The 24954-nt window shown below is 37.4% G+C and overlaps 1 protein-coding gene across 2 annotated transcripts in view; it reads right to left on the bottom strand.

Moving 5' to 3' along the window:
* LOC137237486 (probable 2-oxoadipate dehydrogenase complex component E1 homolog) overlaps window positions 1-23195 on the bottom strand; it is a 30508-nt gene extending 7313 nt beyond the window's left edge. Inside the window, exons 1-6 of one of the 2 annotated variants that reach the window (XM_067761154.1) lie at window positions 22953-23195; window positions 4435-4561; window positions 4114-4294; window positions 1324-1567; window positions 972-1133; window positions 815-888 (exon numbers count right to left, since the gene is read on the bottom strand). In XM_067761154.1, the coding sequence (XP_067617255.1) occupies window positions 815-888; window positions 972-1133; window positions 1324-1567; window positions 4114-4294; window positions 4435-4561; window positions 22953-23079 (915 nt within the window). In that variant the 5' untranslated portion in view covers window positions 23080-23195. The remainder of the gene's footprint in view (window positions 1-814; window positions 889-971; window positions 1134-1323; window positions 1568-4113; window positions 4295-4434; window positions 4562-22952) is intronic. The other variant, XM_067761155.1, reaches the window with a different exon arrangement.
* Between the last annotated feature and the right edge of the window lie 1759 nt (window positions 23196-24954).

The following is a 24954-nucleotide window of genomic DNA, read 5'->3' on the forward strand; positions in this document are numbered from 1 at the left end:
TTATGAGCGGTTATTCATTTTACGAAGCATGACTATGTAAATGTATTTTAGTGGATATAAGTGCTTGATATTCTTTGTTTGTGTACGCACTAATACTAATTTTTTAGTTAGTCCACTAAAAACCTTAAAACATGAATAATTGCAGCTCACTGATGTATATAGCTGGTAACCAAACATGAGATACAACTGTTCGCGAAATTACTAGACGTTAGGAGAAATGGGTGCACGAGGAAACCGAGAGTATAAAAGCAGCACATGCTGAGGAATCAGTAATCAGTTTTGATTAAAACACGCTATTGGTTGTGAAGTATAATTGTGAAGTACTACACCCAAAGTAATCTAAATAAAGGCCAGTTTGCAATACTGAATATTGGAGTGATTCATTCAACAGTTTAGCGATTCGAACATTAGAAGAAGGTGCATAATAACAAGGATTTCTCTGAATTCGTTACAATACTTTGGTTGTATAGCACCCATTGAATGCCACAGACTTCCTCCCATCTCATTTACTTAGTAAGTAGGATTGTTAACGAGGCGCAGGTGTGACCACAGTCAGTCAGCCGCAGTGAATGCTTCGAGGATGTCGCTGCGACTTACTGTGATATTTCAAGAGTTGTAAAAAAATAACAGGTGTGGAAATATCTGCCAACTGTACTTAAATTTAGAGCATAGTGACTGTCTCACAAGTTGAGACAACGAGAAATTAACGATCGATTTACGAGGCCAAATATTAACGCCTACGAAACTCTAACTAAATAGATTACGTTTTAAAAAATTTAAAGGATGTATTCGATGTAAAATTGACTAAATTTACCTCCAAATGTGAAGGATTCCTTATCAAGCTTATATGTATTTTTTTGCCTTCCACTTCCAAGTCTTCAGATGTGTCTAAAAGTAGAAGAAAATTTATAAAATACATGTGAATGTTAACTGACTTAAACTATGCTTGCAGTTGAACTTTGGCAACTTACGGTAATGAGTAACTGTATCAGACATTGCTCCTGATTTATCTGGAAACTCCGATTCACCGCTCAACTTGTGAAATATTTTTGCAGGACGCATATTTAACATTGTCACTTGTAAGGCCATGCGGCCACGATGTGTCATTGCCACAACAACATCGCCAATGTTAGCTGTAAACATATACACCAAAAAGTATAAAAATATTTAAGTGGTGGAATTGTGAAAGTAATTTAAAATGGGAAGATGTGTACAAAGTCTTAACTCAACTAATTAAAAACAAACTATTACCTGCAACTAATGGCTGCTCGTGTATGTTATATTTAAAGCAGACTAACTTTTGAAACTTGAAAATGAACTCACCTTGCACAGCGCTTCGTAATAGTTGCCAATAGAAGGCCAAAAGACTTTCAGCACCCTCGCCACCATAACGTTTAACGCTTGCAAATCTTATTGCCATAAAATTTTCCCAAACTTGCGACTGAATTAACAACTCGGCTACCTCACGCTGCGCTTTGTTGCTAATAACATAGTTGGGCTGGTGTTGATTATAGCCAGTGACGAGTTGCTCAAAATGTTGCGCTAGCCACTCACGCTCCTCCATGTTCTATGTAAAGTGTACGCACCAAAAATAGGACAAGCTCATTAAGTTGGGAGTGTGGGTAAACGGGTAAACGGGCAAAAATGTGCCAAACAAAACGAAAAGCGGTAGGAGACTTAATGGATATACGAGTACACACTACATATGCAGTATTTGCCATTAAAACCGGAATGGTTGAATATTTCTTCGATTACAACTTTAATTTACCGTTAGGTTAGGTTGATATGGCCAGTCCATGAGGACCTCACATATACTGAATGAGTTCGTAGTGTTACCAGAAGTTTGTTTAACGACCAAACTGAAAAACCCCATCAAAAACCAGGACCTATGTTATAAAATAACTCCGTCCTCTTGGCAAATACTGGAAGCTTCCTAGGACTTAAGCCACTTGCTGCTTCTAGATCTGAAAGCTGCATCACTCCTAATAGCTGGATTCTTAGCCTGGCAAGCGCAGGGCACGAGCACAGAACGTACTCGATTGTTTCCTCCTCCAACCACACTTCCTGCATCTGCTATCACTGACCAAGCCTAATTTAAAGGTATGTGACGCCAGAAGGCAGTGTCCAGTCAGAATACCCGTCATGAGTATACAGTCGTCTCATTTTAATGATAGAAGCAACTTTGTTATCCTAAGGTTGAAGAACCTGCACATAATCTTCAACACTTTACAGCCCTGCGCTTGAACCGACGCCTTTCCCGCTTGGCCGAATCGCTTCCTCTCGCATTCGCTTAATCTCGCCCCGTCTAATTGGGATGTCTGCGGAGCATGTTCTAAGGGATGCGCCTTTTTAGCTAGTTCTACTGCTTTTTCATTCCCATCTATTCCCATATGCCCTGGAACCCAATATAGATGTATGCTTCTCCTTGTCCCGGTTCTCTCCAGAGACTGCTTACACCCTAACACGCATTTAGATGCTGTGCTATGCGAGATTATTGCTTTATATTACCCTTAGTTCTGATTGTTTTAAGCTTCTTAATATCTAGTTCTCCCATAAGACCGAGGTAGTCTGCATGAGATTTGCCTTTTTCAAGTAGGTGACTTTGCTTCCATATACATTATGAATCAATACCGTGAACCCAGAAACCTTGTTTGCACTCTTGGACATCGACAGAGAAAGTAATAAATCTACTCGTCTTCCTCCTCATCCTGACAGCTTCTGCAATGGGCATCGGTGCAATACCGCAGTGGCCTATGATGATTTGTGAAAAAGTTAGCTTCTTTCTTATCAAAACATGGCCATAAGGACCTTGATGCTCCGAAATTATTCCGGTTGGTGAGCAGCATATCTGTTGACAAAATCTCATATTCCTCGAGGAGATAACACGGCGGCTATCATACTGTCCGTCTCGCTAATATCCATTTCGGAATATTTCCATCAATCAGGCCATCTTATCTGCAAATTCTTTCCTTTCAATGTCACTGTGCCCAGGAAAGGGAGACATTGAGATGCCTTATGGATGCCAACGCGACTCGACACCTTTGCATATTCAACTTCATCACGATGGGTTCTATATTAACATCCGAAAGCCACTCTAGTAATGTGTTGGTAACGAATCTATACATTTTTTTTCGGAAACGTAAGTGATTCAAATGGGTTTGAACTTGATATAACTATTATGCTACACTATTCGAGTTAAGATCATTTAAAGTCTGCTGGAAATGTCGTCTAATGCATTTTACAAAAAAAATTTGTCAGAACCCTTATACACCTAAAGGATACTTCCTAAAAGAATCCAAAAAGCTGATCCTAGATCAAGTATACTATACCCTCGGCTTAAATCTTTTGCTCAAAATGGGTAGATATTTTGGGAAAAGATGCTTACAGAGGGAAGAGAACACATCCCATTGTATCATGGCGACCAATAGCAGTCTATAAAACCAACGAAGAATAACTCTTGCAAATAAGTACTACTTCAAACTTAGCCCTAAGAGGTTTGGAATATTCCCGTGGTAAGCATGTCACACGGAAAAGGAGACGAAGTTTCGAGGAGTTAAAAACTGTTTCCTGGCCAGTACGGATGGTACCAGAAGATGCTAGAGACGCAGTGTATGAGATTCATATTCGGCGAAAGACTGCCCGTATCCGCAACGCCAACATACGTTTCGGAAAGTGATTTGCTGTCACAAAAACCACTGATTAGGGACGTGCTTTCTCGATGATCGCGCTTTCTCAACATTGCAAGATCATGTACTTTTAGCGCTCTTAACACATCCAACCCAACATATGTCTCCGAAAAATCTGCATTGTCGATTTTCGTTGGGTATTTATAGGGCAGCTTCGATGAATGGCATATATTGTGTGAATAGGTGAAAACCATTGAACTTAAAAAGCCCACCTTTGGCAAGGAAGAAAATGGGAACCCCTACTGAGCTGGAAAAGTTTAAGGGAGGAGATCTCTGTGTTTTCCAATTGGATTCGGTAATCGTAAGGAAGAGCTATACTTCATTCGAAAAAGAAGACAGCTTTTGCAATCCTCATATTTATGGCAAATTCTGCATATACGTATGTATGTATGTTTGCATATATATGTACATGTGCTTTTGTTCATACCTCAATATAGTTGAATTCAGCGCTAACCGCATCACCACAGTAAATATCTTCTAGCACCTTTGCCAAACTTGACACTGTTGACTGTTGACCATCCAGTTGCACGCTTATTAATCCCTGTGGTTGCACCGACAGATCCAGCGTTAGTCCATAAAATTGTGGAGTTAGCTCATCGATGGAAGTGCTGTGTGAACAGGAACAAACAAACATAGCTCATGATTATTGAGTAAAAGCATTTTGGGGTTTTAATAACATTTTCATTTTTAGTGTATGAATGTGTGTGTGCAAATATTTCACCGATTAGTATGTACTTATGTTAGCCACCTGGTTTGTTGGGGTTTGATGCTAATGGGATTGATGGCCGCTACTTTGTGTCCGTGTTTGCGATAAGCTTCCACTAAACGATAAACATTGCCTTGCGAGTTTCTCGCCTTGAGTACTTCGTCGGGCACTTAGCGAAATGAAAATAAGAAAATGACAAAATGCACTTAAATAAAAAAGGATGAACTATGTACTAAAATAGATTACATATATTCTTAATTAGTAATAAGGACAGGAAAAATTAAACTTAACTAGATCCTTTGCCACGTTTGACTAAACAGACGACGGAGGGGGATAGGGGACTATATTATATGTTTGCATCTTTCTCAATTTTAAAGAACTCACAGCGAGCTACTAGACCTTACATTTGCAGAAGAAAAGAGAAAATGGACTAGAAAGATACTTAAGCTAACGAGTGAGCTGATTCTTTATGGGGTGATATCAAGCACTTCGTCACATTGTTTTCACCCCTTTTTCTAGTCAAAACAAAAAAGATCTTGAGCATGGTAGAATAAATTCTCACGCAATGCGAGCTGCTTAAGTTTTCAATAACTATATACATTAGGGTGGACCGATTTGTATGGACGAAAGTTAACCGATATCGCGCCATCGATTTTTAGATAGAAATTGGTCTCAGGAAAAAAAGTTCCCAAAAAAAATAATTTTATTTTAAAATTTTTTATTTTATTTTAAAATTAAATTTTTTTTTACTTTTTTTCGACTTTGATTTTTAAAGTTTTTTTCATGACCTACTAAAAAAATTTTCATATGTATACCCTGTCCGACCTAAAAATGTCCGCTAAAAATAGGGACAGGATATACATGAAAATTTTACAATCAAATGGAAATTTGTTTAGTAGGTCATAAAAAAAACCTTAAAAATCAAAGTCGAAAAAAATGAAAAAAATGAAATTTTGCAGGCTCGAAAATTATTTTTTTGGGTATGCGTAGTGGAACTTTTTTTCCTGAGCCCAAATCCTATGGAAAAATCTTTGGCGCGATATCGGTTAATAAATCGACCCAGTCTAACATACATACATACATTCGCAGCGCGATTCACCTCGGAGAAGATTTAGGCCGAGTTTCTCTTCCATTTGGTGTCCTGTTGCTTTTAATTGTTCCTATCAATTGACAAGACTACGAATCTACATGTTTTATGCCGACTCGGAATGCCAGATACATTTTTACAAAGAAGCTTTTCCAAATCACTGCCGAGGGGCAACAACGCTTCGAACAACTTGTTTCTAATGGACTGTTTATACGAAATCTTCTCTTTAATGTTTAAAAACTGTGGCGGGTAGACCGTCATAATGCCCTCTTGACTATTCACGGCTGGAGGAGAAAAGGTATTTTAAGTCGTCAGGGATAGAATATACCTTCCCCCGCCTTTCATCAATGAGGAAAAGAGGTGCTTAACAAACTGCACCTTGGTTACCCGATTGAAAGAAATACAATGGCCCTTTACTCAATAAAAATATCCAGACTTAAAAATTCAGGAGAGAGCTGGTGCTATAGTTGCGATAATTGTTAGAGTTAGGGTTGGAGTTAGAGTCAGAATGAGTTAGAGTTTTATTTATTTATTTATTTATTAGTCTACAAATTTAACAACTAATCAGACTAAATACAGTACGGAGTTAGAATTAGATTACAAGTTAAAGCTAGAGTTATAGTTAGAGTAAGAGTTAGGGTTTGAGTAATAGGTAGAGTAAGAGAATGGCTGACGAACATGGGATTGGAAATGGCTACCAATAAGACAGAAGTGGTGTTGGTGACCTCAAGACGAACTGTAGACGAGTTAGTCCTAACCATAGGAGACTATGAAATAATGTCAAATTCAAAGCCTTTCTTGAAATATTTAGGAGTAAACATTGACTCAAAACTAACTTTTAAGAGCACTTCAGGGCGGTGGGAGAGGAAGTATCTAGAGTTAGTGCAGCCCTAACGCGAATAATGCCCTTCATCAGCGCCCCGGGCGAAATTATCCGTTAGCTATTATCCAACGTAACCGGGTCGATAATATTATATGCAACACCAGTATGACAATGAACTAAAATGGACCACCAAAGAGAGATATTATCAGCCTACCGTATCACTGCTATAAGAATAGCATGTGCTTATCGGATGGTATTCTCCAACGCGATCCTGGTTTTATCTCGAATAGTCCCAGTAGATTTACTGTCAAGTGAAATCGCTGATCTATATGGCATTGAAATCGGCCGATCATATGAAGATGCCAAGAAAAGCGGAAGTGAACACTAGTTAGGTGGCAAGAAAGGTGGAGCAGTAGCGAAAAGGACGCTGGACCTTCATGCTAGTTCGGAATATACTATAATGGTACGAGCGGAAGCGCGGCGAACTAAACTACCACCTCACGCAGATATTGAGAGGGCACGCCGGTTTCAAGGATAGAGGAGGATCCTTTCTCTCCACACTGTCCCGCCGAATTGGAAAACGCAGAACACATAATGTTTCATTGCCCTCGCTTTTACGGCGAAAGGGTCTCTGTACACAGAGTTTTAGGAAAGGAGCCTTCCATTAAGAATTTGGTTCCCTTAATTTGCAGAGACATACAATGTTAGACTGCGGTGAGTAAAATGGCACTTCTTGTGATGACGCGTTTCATGCATGTAGAGGAATGCGCATGAGAAGCAGTTGCGACTAAATTGACTTCCCCACCCGTGACGTTATGCCTCACGGCGGTACCACGTGGTGTGGGTACATGAACAGGATTAGCCTGGTTTCATTGGGCCAATTGAGGGCAGTGCGCTGCCCCCACGTCCAGGAAAAAAAGGTAGAGTGAAGGGATTAGAAGGGGTTAGAGTTATTTATTTATTTTATTTTATTTACTTATTTTATTTTATTTATTTATTTACTACGATCTTGAATATCTATATAATTTAATAACGTACAAAGTATTTTTAATGTTTACATATTTGTTTCCATTCATTGAATTTCTTTGACTTCAATTATATAATAATCTATAAAATTATTTACTAAAAAATTGTTAACTACTTGATATGTAGCGCTTTACAGTAGCTGTATAATAATTTTTTAAATTTTTTGGTATTATTACAGTTTTTAATATCAATTGGCAGATCATTATATTCTCTAGTTCCTTCGTAGTATATACTTTTTTTATCGAATTCGGATCTCACTACCGGCAAGTAAAAGTTGTTATTGTGTCTTGTTTGATAGCTATGGACCTCTGTATTTAGTCTGACACGTTCACTTAGGTAATTCGGCAGGTTTCCCAACTTTATGTTGTGTATAAACTTCAATATGTAGTAAGTCACGTTCTGTTTTACACTAAGCGAGTTTAAGCTGTCTAGTAAATCTTTAATTGGGGTATCATACCGTTTTCTTAATATGAAACGCATAATTTTGTTTTGCTTAATTTGTAGCCTGGATATTTGCGAATCAGCTAATGCGTATAGGATTGTAGGGCAGTAATTGAAATGCGGCTCGATAATGGATCTATAGACCAGTATTTTGTATTGCATACTAATATGCTTGCATGATCGAAACATGAACCCTATTTTCTTGGAAATTTTCCTTCAATGTATTTTAGATGTTCATCAAATTTAAATTTGTCATCTATAATTATTCCCAGGTATTTTATTCGGTTTACTCTTTATATAGAGGTATTTGCTATTTTTAGCGACACATTATCATCTTGAGTCACTCTAGATCCCATTATCATCCATCTTATCTTTTCTATGTTTATTTTAAGCATATTTTGGCACAGCCGCTTATATATTGCCTGTAGGTCCGACTGTATTTTTCAGGCTGCCTCATCAATCGTGTTACAGCTTATAGTCAAAAGTGCATCATCAGCGAATAATGTTGTTGTTGTTGTTGTTGTAGCGATTAGGTTACTCCCCGAAGGCTTTGGGGAGTGTTATCGATGTGATGGTCCTTTGTCGGATACAGATCCGATACGCTCCGGTAACACAGCACCATTAAGGTGCTGGCCCGACCATCTCGGGAACGATTTATATGGCCACATTGAACCTTCAGGCCATCCCTCCCTCCCTCCTCCATGAAGAGCATGGAGTCGCCAGAGCCTCGTCTGTTAGTGAAACGGGATTCGCCGCTCGAAAGTGAGGTTGACAATTGGGTTGGAGAAGCTATATATTGCGCTACACAACCCCTTGAATCCCATCAGCGAATAATCTTATTTTGCAGTATTTGATACAGTTTTTAATATCATTTATGTAAATTATAAAAAGAATTGCTGCAAGCACCGATCCCTGTGGCAATCCTATTTCAATATCCACCTCGGGGGAAATCTTACTTCTTATTACAGTTTTCTGTTTTCTTCCACTAACGTAACTTTAGAACCAGTTAAGCGCTAAGTTTCTAATGCCAATATTATACAGTTTTTTTATAAGAATATCTCTGTCTACTGTTTCGAAAGCTCTTTTTAGGTCGTGCAGTTTCACACGAGTGTTTTGATCTAAACCCTGACTGCTTATTTATAATAATTTCGTATTTATTTAAGTAATCCTGCAATTGTTTCTTAACTACAGTTTCTCTTATTTTCTCATCGCTATTTAAGGTATTTATGGGTCGTATCTCCTCTGGTTTAATTGTTCCCTTTACTTTTTCCACAGGTACAATTACTGAGGTCTTCCAGCATTCTGGAAATACACCAAATTGGAAACTTTCATTAATTACACAAGTGTAGGTATTGCCTAAGTACTCCATGCTGTCTTTTAAAACACCTTCCGTTACTAATTTTTTTCCTCCGTACTTGGTTTTTAATTTCGTTGTAACTCTCATAAGTTCTTCAACATCTATTTCCTTCAGTTTAAACAAGCTTCTGTTTATCTCCATTTGATTTCCACCTGCTTCGAAGATTTCAATGCTATCTCTGATTCTGATTATGCTCTCATTAAAGTAACGATTTAATTTAGTTGCTATTTCATAATCATCTTCAATAAGAGCACCATTTACAGACATTTTTTGAATTTGTGCTACCTCACTACTCAGATTTATGGCGTCTTTTAGACAATTCCATATTAACTTTTGGTTATTAGTATTTCTTAAGATTTTGTTGTCCATAAATGTTTTCTTTTTTATTTTAACTGCTTTTTTGTAATATCGTTTTATTATAATATAGTTATCCCAATTATTGGTTCTCTCTGCTACTTTAAGTTGTTCATATTACAGCTTATTCAATTCTGTTAGTTCATGGTCGTACCATTTATTAATCAATTTAACTTGAACTAGTTTTTTATATGTTAAAGTGGCCATTACGTTATTAAGGATACTGTTTATTTCTTGGACCTTTAGGCTAACTTCGCAGTTGTTTAGTTCAGCTAAATTGTAAGTTCTAAGAAGATTTACTAAGTGGTCTCTTGTATAGTTATTCCAACACACGCGGTTTTCATAAATTCTCATTTGGTACTTCTTTTGAATTGGTAGTTTGAATGAAATAGTTTCATGATCTGATATTTTATGCGAAGCCAAATTCGATACTCAACCTCAGTTTTGTTACTAAAGAGTAGATCTATTCTCGTTTGCGTTGTTTCTGTTATTCTTATATTAAAATTAATTAATTGATACATTGCTAGTGATTCGAATGTCCTAATTAGCTGGCTCGGGTATGTTGTGTGTGTATTGACATTTATATTAAAGTCGCCAATAGCGATATTGTTGCCGCTTTCAGAAAAGCAATCTTCCATCACCTCATTAATATGTCTTATGAATTCGGCATCACTGGTGTTTGGTGAGCGATATAACACACAAACCCTCCACTTAGTTATACATCGTATTGTTTCCAACACAATACACCATATATTATTACCTATGCTCCTATTGAATATAACTTTGAAATCAATTTGCTTATGAATATAGGTTAAGACACCACCGGTGTGACGACTATGCGAGTCGCTTCTAATATGATTGAACCCAGCAATCTCCAGTTCCGAGTCATATATATCCGCCGTAGTATGTGTTTCTGCACAAAGTACAATATCTGAATTTTCTTCCTCGATCATTATTTCAACTTCATTTTTGTTAGCTGTGATACTATTTGTATTAAGATATATACATTTTAGTTTATTTTTGGGTTTCTTGAATTTGTTGTTTGAGTTGGACTAAGAGTAAGAGTTAGAGGAAGTTAAGGTTAGATTATTAAATTAGATGAGTAACACTTAGATTTGAAGCGAGAATTAGAGGAAACTAGAGTTAGAGCTAGAGGGAGACTAACAAATTGAGTTTGAGCAGGAGTTGAAGTTAAATTACGAGTTGGAGTAAGAGTTGAATAGAGTTAGAGTTGGGGTTAAAGTTGAGCGCGACAGTTAGTGATAGACACAAAGGTAGAGATTTGAGGAAAAAGGATAGGGAAAGAGAAATATATGGATTTCTCCCCGTCTCCTTATAGGAGGTTGTTAGAAAAAATTAATAGGGAAATAAATGCATAACGAACCTTAAAGCTATTCCAGTAAGCCTTTAGTTACTGCACCGAGATCTTAAATTTGTGAAAAAGAAAGTTCTGTTTTGATCATAAAATGTCATTTTATCCCACTAAACATTTGCATTTGTTTCGGTAAGTTGCTCAAGCCTAAACCAATCTTCTCATCACTTATCGCACGTTATATGAACCCCCTGTGCACAGTTATATAAAAACATACATGTGTGCGTCATAATATGCAAAATGGCTATAGAAAAGCCAAAATAACAACAACAAATTTGCTGTGTGCAAGATTTGGTTGAATAAATGTGTTATCCAGTGTTTGTAAGTAGATTTGCTTGTTGGTGCAACATATTTGCACATACTGACTGACATGAATTCTCGAACGAATTGACTGCATTCATGCTAGCCGAGCTCACAGTTAGTTCATACACCATGAACCGTTCGAATCAAACATCGATTCTAGATGACTCTTCGGGAGAGTCGAATAGATGCCTGCCGAGATATTTTGACTTCTCGAAAGTGGTGGACAGCTTGGCATCAAGTGACTAAATTTATACTTCTCTACATCTGTTATACAGCCAACTCCGCTGGAAATATCTACGATGTTAAAGGGTCCACACGGACTCCAACAGGACAATGCTCTGCCAGTAAGCCCTTACAAGAGTGTAGCAATTTTCAAGAAGGGTATTACGGCCTTGTTATGATAATTAATATGTAAAGGTATTAGCAGATCTAGCAATGCCTGACATACATCGATCTCGCTATGGTCCAGCGCTGGTCACAGATTAAAGCGACCGATTAATGCCAGTTTAAATGTTGTACACCTTGCTTATTCCAGCCAGTGCATACCGCTGAGCCACATCCATCCTCTTCACCTTGTATAGGATTGCCCATTATACTAAAATATATTACAACAAATTAACCCCTTGTAGAGTGTTGCTGGGGTTTTCCAATCGCCTCATGACAGCAATACAGAGCAACCGAAATTGCCCTACCCGTTTCTCCCATATCAACCTGCACGTTCGAAGACAGCTTCCTATCAATCCTATTAGCCCACTTAACTCTGTAAGGCAGCACCAGCAGTTTTCGCTCAAACGGAGGGTGGTCTAGCTGAAAATGTTCCGTTGCACAACGTAATTCAAGCCACCCAGTCGCGACAACTAGTCAGTATATTCAAACATCTCACCTTAACAAAGATTGCCATATTATCAGTAGAGGCAGCACCTGGCAGATCCCTACCCTAAAGAATCGTATCAGGGTTGAAAGAACATCCAGCTGTGCAGTGTCGCTTCCCTCATTCCGCTGTGATCGCGCCACCTCTAAACAATATGCTAATAAGTTCTATCGGAGCAGCTGCTTATTGCCGATATGGGGACGTTGTTTGTGGGATATCAGCTATTGTCCACAGTAAGCAGCTCGATAATACTCTACGCAGCACCAGTTTGGTACGGATATAAACGAACCCATCAAAAGATATATTAGCAGCATACCGACTTACTGGCAAGCGAAATGGCCGATCTGTATAACATTAATATCGAGCGACCAACTGAAGAATACAAGAGAAGAACAAGGACACAAACAATAACTAAGTGGCAAGAACGGTGGGAGGCCTCGAGTAAAGGGTTTTGGACCTTCGCGTTAGTTTGGGACATAGTTCAAGGGAATGAGTGGAAGCACGGCGAACTGAACTACTATCTCATGCAGCTCTTTGCCCAATGTGTACCACGGAGTTAACAAACGCAGAACACGGCATGTTCCACGAGGAAATACTCACCTTGCATAGAGATTTTTGCGGAGGAACCTGCCACGAGGAATGTAGTTTCACAAATGTGAAACAGGAAGGAATGCTGAATTGCAGTGAACAAAATGGCATTTATAGTCATGACACGCTTGATGGATGCGGAGAGGGAGCGCAGAAAATAGCGCAGGCGAAGCAGTGGCGACTAAATCGACTCTCAGAGCAAATAGCGGGAACCTGGACGCAGCAACAACAGTAGGCCCTTAAAAAATGAGAAATATGGAACGCCACCCTGAGGTAATGTGGAAAAGGTACCGGGGTGGGCGACGGTTCCAAAACGGAGCTGTTTTTAGTCTACCGACACACGATTGCTGCAATGGCAGCAATTATGGTGCATTAGGCATTTTTGAGCCCTCCCGCGAAAAATAGGGGGACGTTGTTAAATACACTTTAAATGGACAAATGCACTCAATACACGAAAGGCAGAGTAGGTTTTGTAGACCATCCAAAACATTGTCTACGATAAGCGTCTTGGTATACCGAAAATCGCTATCGAGGATCCTAACTGATATGTAAATATTAAAAAGATGTTCGAGCGTTATTAATAATAACAAGAATAGGCTGACTGATTTAAGGCATTTAGGAGATATGTTGAACGTTTTTATGGCCTTGAAACTCAAAACGTAGTAAGTATAGCCAAAGCTCAGACGCTTGAGAACCGGTCAGCGGGGGAAATTCTCAAAGGTTTCTGAAGTTAATGGGTGGAGTGGTAGTCGCGCTATGATACATATTCATGGACAATTAAGTTTACACTAACACTGTACACAGTAGAGCTATGGAAAACAACTCGGTGTTCACCTATATCTCATGGTTTTCGCTTGTACTTCAATATGTCAACACCTCATCTACCAATTCTATGCTCAAATATTTTCCTTGTACACACATACTACCATCATTCGTATTTGAAAATCTGTTGGCGTTGTGCACCTTTGTACTACATGTATCTGACCTTTAGAGGAACCACCCGAAAGAGCCCATCTTACATTGAAATCTGGGGTTACGAAACTGTGAGTCGATTAACAAGGTCTCTCCAACATCGTATGTTCTATGTCAAAGTCAAAGTTTATACTGGAAGCCATAGAAAAAACTTTAAATTTAAGACTTAAGAACGAATACAAAATTCTTGTGAATCGGATATGTGATTTCAGATTTTTAATTTAATTTGTTTATTAGTTTCTAAAAAATCCCCGAAACATTTGTGAGCTTAAGAAGCTAAACTTTAAACGAGGTTTTACAATTCTTAGATTAAAGATAAATTTTTATAAGAAACATTTCGAAATTAAATTGAAATAATGGGTCGGGCTAGTATATGAGAATGAATGTCCGCCTAGTTGTATGTGTAACAATATTTAGAGTTTTGTATGTATGTGTGTATGCACGTAAGCTCATAAAAGCATATTGATCGTTAGTTAGTTGTGCTTTTTTCTGACCAACCAAGAGCAAGTCCGTTTGTTTATTTTGAATCCTTAAGTTTGTTTGTGTGCATACAAAAGATAGCAAGATATTGCACAATATACATAAATCCGGTTGAATGTAAATACATACATACATACACATGCATAGAATACCAAACCACACAATATACAACATATTTTGGATCTTTTTTTTCCAGACAAAAAAATGCCAAGATCAACTTGGTCTGTAGCAGGACAGAAAAACTATCACTTACAATAAAAGAATTAAAGTTTAAAATATTTGCATCAAATTATTCTGTGAAATAAAAAATTTTTGTAAGATCGCGAGTTCGAATCGAGTTCAAGGCCTAACAATAATTATTTTATCATTATTATTGTTATGATAAGCAGTTCCCGAAATGGATCTATACAACGAGCTTTGGCAGTTATCTAAATTTTTTCTTTCTTCTATTTCAATTTAAATTTTTTTCAATTAAGAAAAAATTTATCATAACAATAACAATAATAAAGTATTTATTACTAGGCCTTGAGATCGATTTGAACCCGCGATCTTACAAATCAGTAGGCGGATATAACAACAAAAATTGTTAAAAAATTTTGTATTCGACTTTTGTTAGACAGATATTTTGCTCAAAGTTCGACTGATCTACGCTTTGAGTTATAACAAGAAAGATATGTGAGCATACTCCCCTAGGGGATTTTGTCCGTTGCGTGGCAGCTTCTCGATAACTGATGCAAATTGGGTAGGTCAAAGGAGATAAAGTCTTGCTCCAACTGTCTTCGCCAACTTGATATTTGTTAAGGCCAATGATATCACTATCATCATAATCAGTATAATAGATTGAAACATCGCGGTTGCTATCTGCTCCTACAGGAATTTAGCTTGTCTGAAGCCTCGATTGTTCTAGAACCTTCCTCGACCCGGATCAAGCAGTTACATTACAATGGCGCCCAATGTGGGGCCCAAACTTTTCCTTTTTCCATCATAACCTACTATTTTTATTTCTTTTTAACTTTTTATAATTTTACACTTTTCTCATTTCGAATTTACTATGCTAATTTATTTTTAGTCGAAACTAGCATAGTGTAAAACTTTTTGCGTGGCAAAGCTCAAGCTGCCATGTAGGTGTTCTAGCACCGCCCACATGTGGGATTTGTAGCTATTGACCATTGGAGGTAAATTTGGTTTTTTTTGGCTTGAGATAGGTGTTAGGCGGCAAAGGTTGGAGTAAGTACTCTGACCGGCGATGTGCCGCACTAGGGATTGGCTGGATGATTAGCTGACATGACATTAGACAGAATGCTGACGGGCTACCAGCATGCCAACCCGCCACCATCAACATCGGTAATACTCCCCAAAACCTTCAGAGAGTGTCTTTATCGTTAATGCAACAACAATGTCGTTATTTTGTTGGAAAATTAACATCGTACTAACATACATGCAATCCTTTTTTGGGGCTCCAAACGCTTCTTATAACAACTGAGCCCATATTGTAAGATTTATTCATTACTAAAGAAAGTAGTACACCTCATATTTTGCTGTACTTTACCGTACAACACTTTTTTATTGGCAAGTTGGCATGGAAAATGCCTAATGGCCCTTACTGCTGCCGTCGCATCAACCATGTGTCCGTGGAATAAAAACCACTCCATTTGAACCGTCGCCCACCGCGACACCGCTTTTGGGTTACTTCGGGTGGCGTTCAATATATCCCGTTTTTAAGTGCCTTCTGTTGGTCCTGCGTCTAACGCCCGCTTTTTTGCTTGTGGTTTCTACGAAGTTGCTGACTTTGTTGCCACTCTCCTGGTTCACTCATAACTTTCGCAGTAACATTATCGACACTGATTTAGCCGAATCGTTCCTTGACAATTTGCCGGTTCTGACTCTATCGGCCTCGTCGGCGTTGCCATAAAAGCCCATGGTATTTTCGAACTTGTATAGGCTGTGCAAGTATTTTTTAAAGAACCCGTGTCCAGAGAGCGATTGGGTAGCGCAGTAAAGTATTCCACCAAAGCTTCATGCTTCAATATCTGTGATTAGTTGCCACAGCTTAAACATTTATTCCCTGCTCTCTTTGCCAACGATTTTCATGAGCTCGTGATCCATCTAATTTTTTGTTTCCAATAATCTTTTAGTAATTACTTGTACGGCTGTCCCTCATACAGTGCTGATTTTCGCTGTACAGATGTTGAAAGTTTACAGCGATTCTTCTCTTGACACTGTCCATTATTTCGAGCCATTCTACAGGACTATGATGAGCGACTTGTACAGCGTGAATTTTGTTCGCCGAAAAAGATTTTACTTTTCAATTGCCTACTATCTTCAAAGTAGAACTTTTTGACAACAGTTATTCTTCGTTTGATTTCTAAGCTCACATTACTTTCGCTGTTTGTGCTGCTTCGCATACAGAAGAAGTCCTTCACAGTCCCCAATTTATATCCGTCAACAGTGACATGGCTGACAAGGCGCGAATGAAGCGAATCTTTCTTCGATGACAGCATGCGCTTCGTCCTGTGCCATCCCAGTTTAGCCTTCCTGCTAGAATTAGTTTCTCCGGGATTAGCTTAGAGAAATCGCATGAAAGGGTACTCCTTGCTTTGTTTGGTTCGAATGACGCGGAGATGACCTCCCCAATCCTTAAGAAGCTGGTGGTGTTGCTCAACGTCATTTGACTAAGCCTTATTAATTTTACAGGGAACTTAAGTTAGCAGCATAGAAGCAACTTCTTTTCACGTTTTCAAAGGCTGGTTTGAAGTCCACAAAAAGACGATGAGTATCGATTCCCTTTTCGTGAGTGTTATACAGGATCTGGCTGATAGTCGATTTACCAGGTATGATGCCGCACTGATAAGGTGCAATCAGTTTGTTGACTTTGGGCTTCAGCCTTTTACACAGTACGCTAGATCAAACTTTGTACACGATATTAAGCAGACTAGTTCCGGTGCGGGTTCAAATCCTACTCCCGTGAGAAAAGGCTTTAAAGAGATTTACAAGGTATAATCGAAATAGCTGTCGCCTTGTCCGTCCTGATGTCACGTTGTTTAAATTTTTTCCAAATTATTAAATAGTTCCGTTTTAGTTGTCGCGGTTTGCGGGATCGCTCTTGTGAATTGGACAGAGCACACTTAAATTCCAATCTGGAGGTATGCGCCAGTTTGACCATATTGGCCATGTGAATTGTCTGAATGTACTCAATAGAATTTTAACAGAAATCTTAGAACAAACTTCTCATTGTAAATCATATTGAAGCAATTCCTTGTTTTGGCATAGTATCCTAATGTAGATATGTATATCAATGTGCTCTTGCAAAATGTAAGTATATATGTATACTAGGGCGGGGCAAATTGAATGGGGAAAAATGGGGGGATAAAAACTTCAGGTGCACATCCAATTTCTGAGTCTGTGGGTCATACTGAGTTAGATTGTCCATGGGACTATAGGTCTGAAATGAATTTCGAGCCTACTAAAATTTTGTTAGAAAATTTTATATCCCAATCCGAATCCGAATTTGACATTTATTTTCATGTATGTTATTTGTGAGAGCCGCTATTCGGATTGGGATATACAATTTTCTAACAAATTAGGGAGGCTCGAAATTCATTTCAGACCTATGGTCCCATGGACAATATTACTCAGTATAACCCATAGATTCAGAAACTGGATGTGCCTTTTCAACAATAAATTTGACCCACCCTAATATATATATATATATGTATATATATACTTCGGTCTATATGATCAATCTGTAATATTGTGGGTATGTCCATACGCATTTTACAATGGCTTTTTGATTGGGTTGTCAAGTGAATTAATTTGACATCGAAACTTATCAACGAGTTTGTAGCTCAATGAGTCCACTAGTGCATGTAGAAAGTGTGTTTGTGTGTGTAAGAGTGAGAATTAGCACCTGCATATTCGAAACAAAATTTGTTATTAACTAAGTTTTGTTATTTTATCTCCAAAGAATAGATTGATAGATACAATTTCGAATTCATCGAATCAAATATGGATATAAAAGATAAGAAGGATTTCGAACTAACATGACAGAGTCTAATTGTTAGAATGTATTGTTTGTATTCGAACGAACAAAGTGTGAGATTTCGAAAGTTTTCTCAATAGGTAAAGCTGAAACGGAAGGTGTTTCCAGTAGATTGAGATGCACCTCATCACTGGATCAGAGTTTCAATAACCAACGATAAATGAGCCTTAGTAAAAGTAGTGATTTTGGCACATCGGCTTTGAATTCAGACCATACAATTCTTTTTTATTTTACGAATGACTAGGCTCTACTCACATGGTTACGTCTATACTAGACTCTCATGGTAGTGTGCTAGCTTTTGACTACGACAACTAACCTCAAAACCACTTAAGAAAATTGTTTTAAACGGTCTCGCCATCGGCAATGGTTTGGCAAGCCCTCCGAGTGTATTTCTGCTTCCCATTCGATAATATCTAAGAGAGGCAATTAGTGAAACTAGCCGTGTTTTTTTACACGCGTATACGTTTGCGCGTAAAAAACGCTTATCCTCGCTTAGATAATGCATAGCAGACCCATCTAGTGGCAGTGGTTAAATAACTAGCTACAGCACAGGGTGTACCGAAAAGCGGAGACACAAACCTCTGTTGGCCATAATGTATAACATATAGCTGAATCAGTTGCGATGAATTGTGGACACGCACCATTTTAAGAGGTGAAACATAGACACATATTTCAGTTACATCTGAGTATAATGCGTATTGAAATTTAGTAGTACTAATTTTATGCGCAGCAATTTCAGATGTGTATTTAAAGTTTGACGCTTAACAGTCCATATAAAATTTAAGCGTAAACGTCTATGTAAAACAAAACACAGCTACTAATACAGACAGTGTATGATGGCCGGACTCATGGCGGAACCATACAAGGTGGCAGCACGGTGATATTCATAGAAACATAAACCGAAGCTCAAGTGTCAAATCATATTAAAAAAGTACCAATCAGCTGATTTCCGGCCGTAATCTGCTTCTGATTCCACCATGGCCGGACTACTGCACTTCAAAATTTAACAATATAAACAAAACAAGTAAGGGTGCCTAAGTTCGGGTGTAACCGAACAATATATACTCAGCGTGAGTTTCAATTGTACATTTCATTTCAGATAAATTACTTTTTTACATAACACATGGCACCGCCCGTTAAAAAAAAATGTCTCCCCATTTCCTATTACAATAAAACTTGATAAGTGAAATATCATTGATTCAAAACTATTTTTTGCTAAGTTATAGCTTATTATTCTAGTCTACGAACATTTTAAACTGTTTTATATCTAAATTGCCGTGGTCTTTAACCGATATTTTATATAAAAGTGGGCGTGGTCCTTAACCGATTTTGCAAATTTTTCTTCAAAGCATCCCTTATAGTAAAGACAACCTCTCTGCCGAATTTTGTTACGATAGGTTTAACAATTTTTGATGTCTGATTAATTATATTTGTAAAATTGGCTTTATAACAAGTGGGAGGTGCCCCGCCCATTTAAAAAAAATTTTTTTCAATTTTTATCAAGAGTCTCAATATCAGTCCACACGTAAAATCTCAACATTCTAGGTGTATTATTTACTAAATAATCAGGTTTTTTGTGGTTTCCAAAATGTTATATATATAAAAAGTGGGCGTGGTTATCATCCGATTTCGCACATTTACAATACCTATCTATTCGGGGTCCAGATAAGCTCGTGTACCAAATTTGGTGAAGATATCTCAATATTTACTCAAGTTGTTAACGGGCAGACGGACGGACGGACGGACATGGCTCAATCAAATTTTTTTCGATACTGATGATTTTGATATATGGAAGTCTATATCTATCTCGATTCCTTTATACCTGTACAACCAACCGTTACCCAATCGAAGTTAATATACTCTGTGTGCAAAGCACTATGAGTATAATGATAAGTTCGCACATGTATACAATTTTCTTGTTGCGACCGGCCTCCGGTAGACATTAAGCAACAAAGAGATAATGTACAACTCTCAGTAGCACACTAACGCATCGAAACTCGAAAGAGAAACACCAAAGAGCACATTTAATCAGTCAATCAATCGTTGTGCCTCTTATATTTATGTTTATAAGTATGTAAAAAGTATTTATGGTTTGATAACAAAGCATATGTTGATAAGCAAAAAACGAAACAAACAAAACCATTAGGGTGATGCAAGACAAAAAAATTCAAATTAGCAGTTCAATAGCTACAACATGCCCGTCCATAAGAAAAGAGCGTCACATAATGAGATATAATGAGTTCGGTAGCAACATTTTCACCTTGGGCTTGTGAATGGATGCATGTACATATGTAGGGTTCCTGCCAGTGAATGTGGTATAAAAATTGTCACTTTTTCAGGAAATCTATAATCGTTATAACATAAATACTCACAGAAGGTCAATTCATCAGAAAAGTATTAAATGTTGTTCCCTGGAGCGATTTTTTGCCATGATTTCTATAAAATACAATATGAAATAAACTTTTCATTACCAGACTGCGGAATGGCGAAAAATTTGCGGTCTGCCACTCTTTATAGACCAAGAAGTCGCATTAAAATTTTGCAAAAATTTCCCAAAGGATATTTTTTCCTCATAAGGTTGCATTTTACGAATAAAAAGTATATTCTTGCGACTGCTTGCCTTGAGATGATCGCGTAGTTTGTATAAGGCGAGAAAACATAATTGACAAAGTGCAAATTGAAGATCAGGCTACGAAATATCGGTGGATGAAAGGTCAGCTGTCCTTAGGAGCAGTAATAGAAAAAATGCACGAACAAAACTGGAATGACCAAAATTCTACAAAATAGAACTGATCAAAATCCTTCTTGGTATAACTATTTTGCATATTTTAATAATTGGAACTTTGGATCATTATTTTTTCAAAACAGATTAATAATAACATCGTTTTGGAAATAGGAACGAAGAAACAAATGAATAAATTACTATATGGGAATATGTTTTTAATCTTTTTTTCAAGCAGGTGGCAACAAATCCGCAAACAAACTTTCATCCAAATGAGTCAAGTATAGAAAAATAAAATACGGTGGTAATCCTTGGTGGCAAATAATATTTCTGAAATACCAAAAAACAATAAGAGCTTGTGAAACCAAAACACAGGGGACTTTACCAAAAACAAATAATTTCGGGCTATTTGAGAAGAGCTTCGTCGACTTCTTATCAGTAATAACCGATATCGAAAAGTTATTGTTCTATTATCGGCTTATTATTGAAAACAAAATTATTGTCGAGTTATCGGGGTTTTCTCGGCTTTTTATCGCCGCAGTCATCGGCTTCTTACTGGATTTTCTTATCGGCTTGTTATGGATGGAATACAGGCATGTCATCGTTTCGTATTGAAGTTTTATGGATTGGTATCTGTTTCATAACAAACTGACGAGTTGTCGATAACAAATTGATAGCACGCCGATAGCTTATTGGTAACATTTCGAAAAGAAGTTAATTTTTTAATAACAAAAGGATGATGATGATAATAAACCGATAGTTTTTCGATTACAAATCGATACAATTTCGATAACTTATCGATAACACATCAATAAGAAATCTACTTTTTATAACACATCGACAACTTTTTGATAATTAATAGATAGCTTTTAAGAACTTTTCGGTAACAAAAAGTTAAGTGTTTAATAGCTATCATCCAGTGAGTTTCTAGCTCCGTATCACGCTCAATTCTCACGGGAATGCTCTGGATCATTGCAAGACTTGAGAAGAAGAGGTCGTGATATTTTTGTACACATAAGTTGTGATAGGTAGATGTCGCCATTGTTGTATTTAATTTAACACATACGGCTAAGGCCAACCAGCGCCATCTATTTTTGAAAAAAGTAGGTTTATTGAAGGCAGCGTTGCCAAACTAACGATTAGAAACTAACAAATTATCTGGCTCACAAATTGAATTAGACTTCTATCTGGATTTATCTGGCTCAAATCATTGTTGTTGCATTTACAAGCAAAATTATTTATCTGGCTCAGGTCCTTATCATATCGATAACTCTTCGATAGTAAATCGGCAACTTTTCGAGAATAACTTTTCTGCTAAAAACTGATATGGCAGCCATTACCTTTGGTATCGATAGCAAGTTTATAACACTTGATAACAAATCGATGAATCGTTCTCGTCCCGTCGATAACTCATCGATAATAACCCGTAAACACCTCGATAACAAATTGATAACGCGCTAGTTTCGACTTCTAATCTTTCCCTTGCTATCACCTCCGTTACTTTCTTCCTTTCCTTTCCTCTCCTTTCATTTCTGTGTCTTGCGTTATCTTCGCAACCGTGACGACTACAATGAGTATCGTTATCGTCGTGGATGATTACTATTGACATGCTTATTATACTGTGACAAAGACACTCCTCGAAGGTGTGGGTAGTGTTATCGATGTTGATGGTCCTTTGTCGGATATAGAAACGGTACTTTCCGATAACAAGCACCATTTAGGTACTAGATTGACTATATCGGAAACGATTAAATATGACCACATTGAGCATTCTGTTTGGCATACCCTAATGTTCTTCATATCTAATTTTTCTTTACACATACATATACATATTTACATCTTATTAATTTGCTTTTTGGGCTGTACCCACAATAGCATTCACAAATATATGAAGTACTATAATTCTTTGATAAATGAGGAAAACATTTGATAAACTTTATCTTAAGGGCACAGCATGACAGCGCTTGTGTTTTCCTGTTACTACTAGAAATTTCATCAATAATTTTGTGGTACATGTGTACCTATGTATGTATATGAATGTGTGTAAATTCGTTCTCTCAACAATAACAGTTGAAAAAAATATTTTTTTTTTCGTCACTACTTCTTCATTCACTGAATTTCGTACCTCGATAGCTGCGTTCAGGCAATGGTCTGTAGCCATAGACACCTCCCTTGCTTTGATAGCCTCTTCGTTGCATTTGTTGCACGAGTGACTGTTGTACATAACGCGTTATTGTAATTTGCCGCAACATTTTAGACTTTTTTAAAGTTATTTAAAATTATATTATATGAATTTTTAATTCATTTAAAGTACATCTTGCCATGCGCGAATATTTCTTTTCAACAAATACAAATGACCAAGAGCTCAATTTATGGAATACTGATAAGAAAATGTATTTTTATTGTGAACGAAGGCACGTCCAGTCGTAGTGGCGTTACAAATTGTTCCAAATTGTGTAGTCGAGATCACTAGCCAGCCGTGAGTAGCACTCAATACAAATTGAAGAGAGTATGGAAAAGAGTTAAGAGAAATCTAATTGAATAAGAGAAAGATAGTGAACTTGTTGAACCGTCTTCGATAAAGGGGGTTTAACGCTGTAAAACTACAGCGCAACATAGATAAGATTGTAGAAGGCTGCGTTTGTCTTACAAGATGCACTGACTGTTAATATCCTACAACAAAAATATGCAACCCTACGAAAGTACTAAATTGCAAAGTTACAGCATGCATTTGCAAGAAGCATCAAAACAGTGGCACATAAAATAACAAAATGCGATTGAAAATAGAAAAACCGTTACTCAGTGTTTTCGTGAGCGAAATGAGACGAATGCCGTTGAAGTTGGTTTGATTTTCATTTCCTACAATTCGATGCACGAAAATTTATGTACATAGGTTTGACCATACTATAAATGGCAAGGAATGCATCTATTTTTTACGTGTATATTTTTATTGCGACTTTACAAGCTGTGAAATCTGTGCACCGTTTGCAAGACAAAGCGAATCTCCCTTGTGTATAAATATAGCATAGTGAAAACAAAGCCTAATACTGGAACTTTCATTTACTCAACACTTATTCTCCACTAAAGCTGGAGACATTGGTGCTTTATCGGTAACCGTATCGGTAACCTTTTAACAGCTGATTCGACCAACCTTATGAGAATCAATGCAATCGATTATTGGTGCCGCTAAGGTCGTAACCGTATCGTAGCCAACCAATTGGGTTTTGGTTTACCGTCGTAACGATAAACAGCTGATTACGTTAGGGATACGGATACAGCGATACGACATACGGCACCAATGACTCCGGCTTAAAAGACGAAAGCCGGCTTAACATGATGGGTTACATTCAGCTTACCGATCTGTTATCTGAGTGTTTCTAACAGACCTGTAAAGGAAAAGTACCAGTACAAGTACAAATATCAGTACCTCAGTACTTCGAAAAATGAGTAAAAGTATAAGTATCGAAGTACTTGTACTTGAATTGTTGCAGTACAAGTAAAGTATTTATAAGTACTTTCGAAGTACTTTGATAAGTATAGAACGGGTTTGAAGCGGATCAGCTAGCACCCTTACGATCACCTAACTTTGACAAAATGATTGAAGAAGTGTTTTACGGGTATTTTTATGATACATCAACAGATTTCAATATGTTTCAGAGTTATCCTCTTATGAAGGACCCATCACTCAAAATGAATACGCCCTTAGCTTCCTCCGACCCAGTAGAGCGTTTATATTCCTTAGCAGGCAGTGTTTATAGTACTAGAAGGCAAGCAATGACGGACATTTCTTTTGAAAAGCTAGTACTAATGATGGCAAACACGAAACTACTTTAATATTGTTAGCTGTTGTACAATTTATACTTATTTAATATGTTGTTTTACTTCTTGTTGCTTTCTAATATGAATTCTACTCATATTGTGATTTTCCATTTATGAATCAAACTGATATATTTTATCAGAAAAAGTACTTTTGTGTACTTGCAAGTATTTCGTAAGTATATCTACTTGTACTTTCGGATTCGAAGTACAAGTACTGCAGTACTTGAGTACTTGTACTTAATTGGTACTAGTAGAAATATGTACTCAGTACTTTACAGGTATGGTTTCTAATAAGATGCAGATGACTC

This window comes from Eurosta solidaginis, chromosome 1, assembly GCF_040869045.1.
Source record: "Eurosta solidaginis isolate ZX-2024a chromosome 1, ASM4086904v1, whole genome shotgun sequence".
Classification (NCBI taxonomy): Eukaryota; Metazoa; Arthropoda; class Insecta; order Diptera; family Tephritidae; genus Eurosta; species Eurosta solidaginis.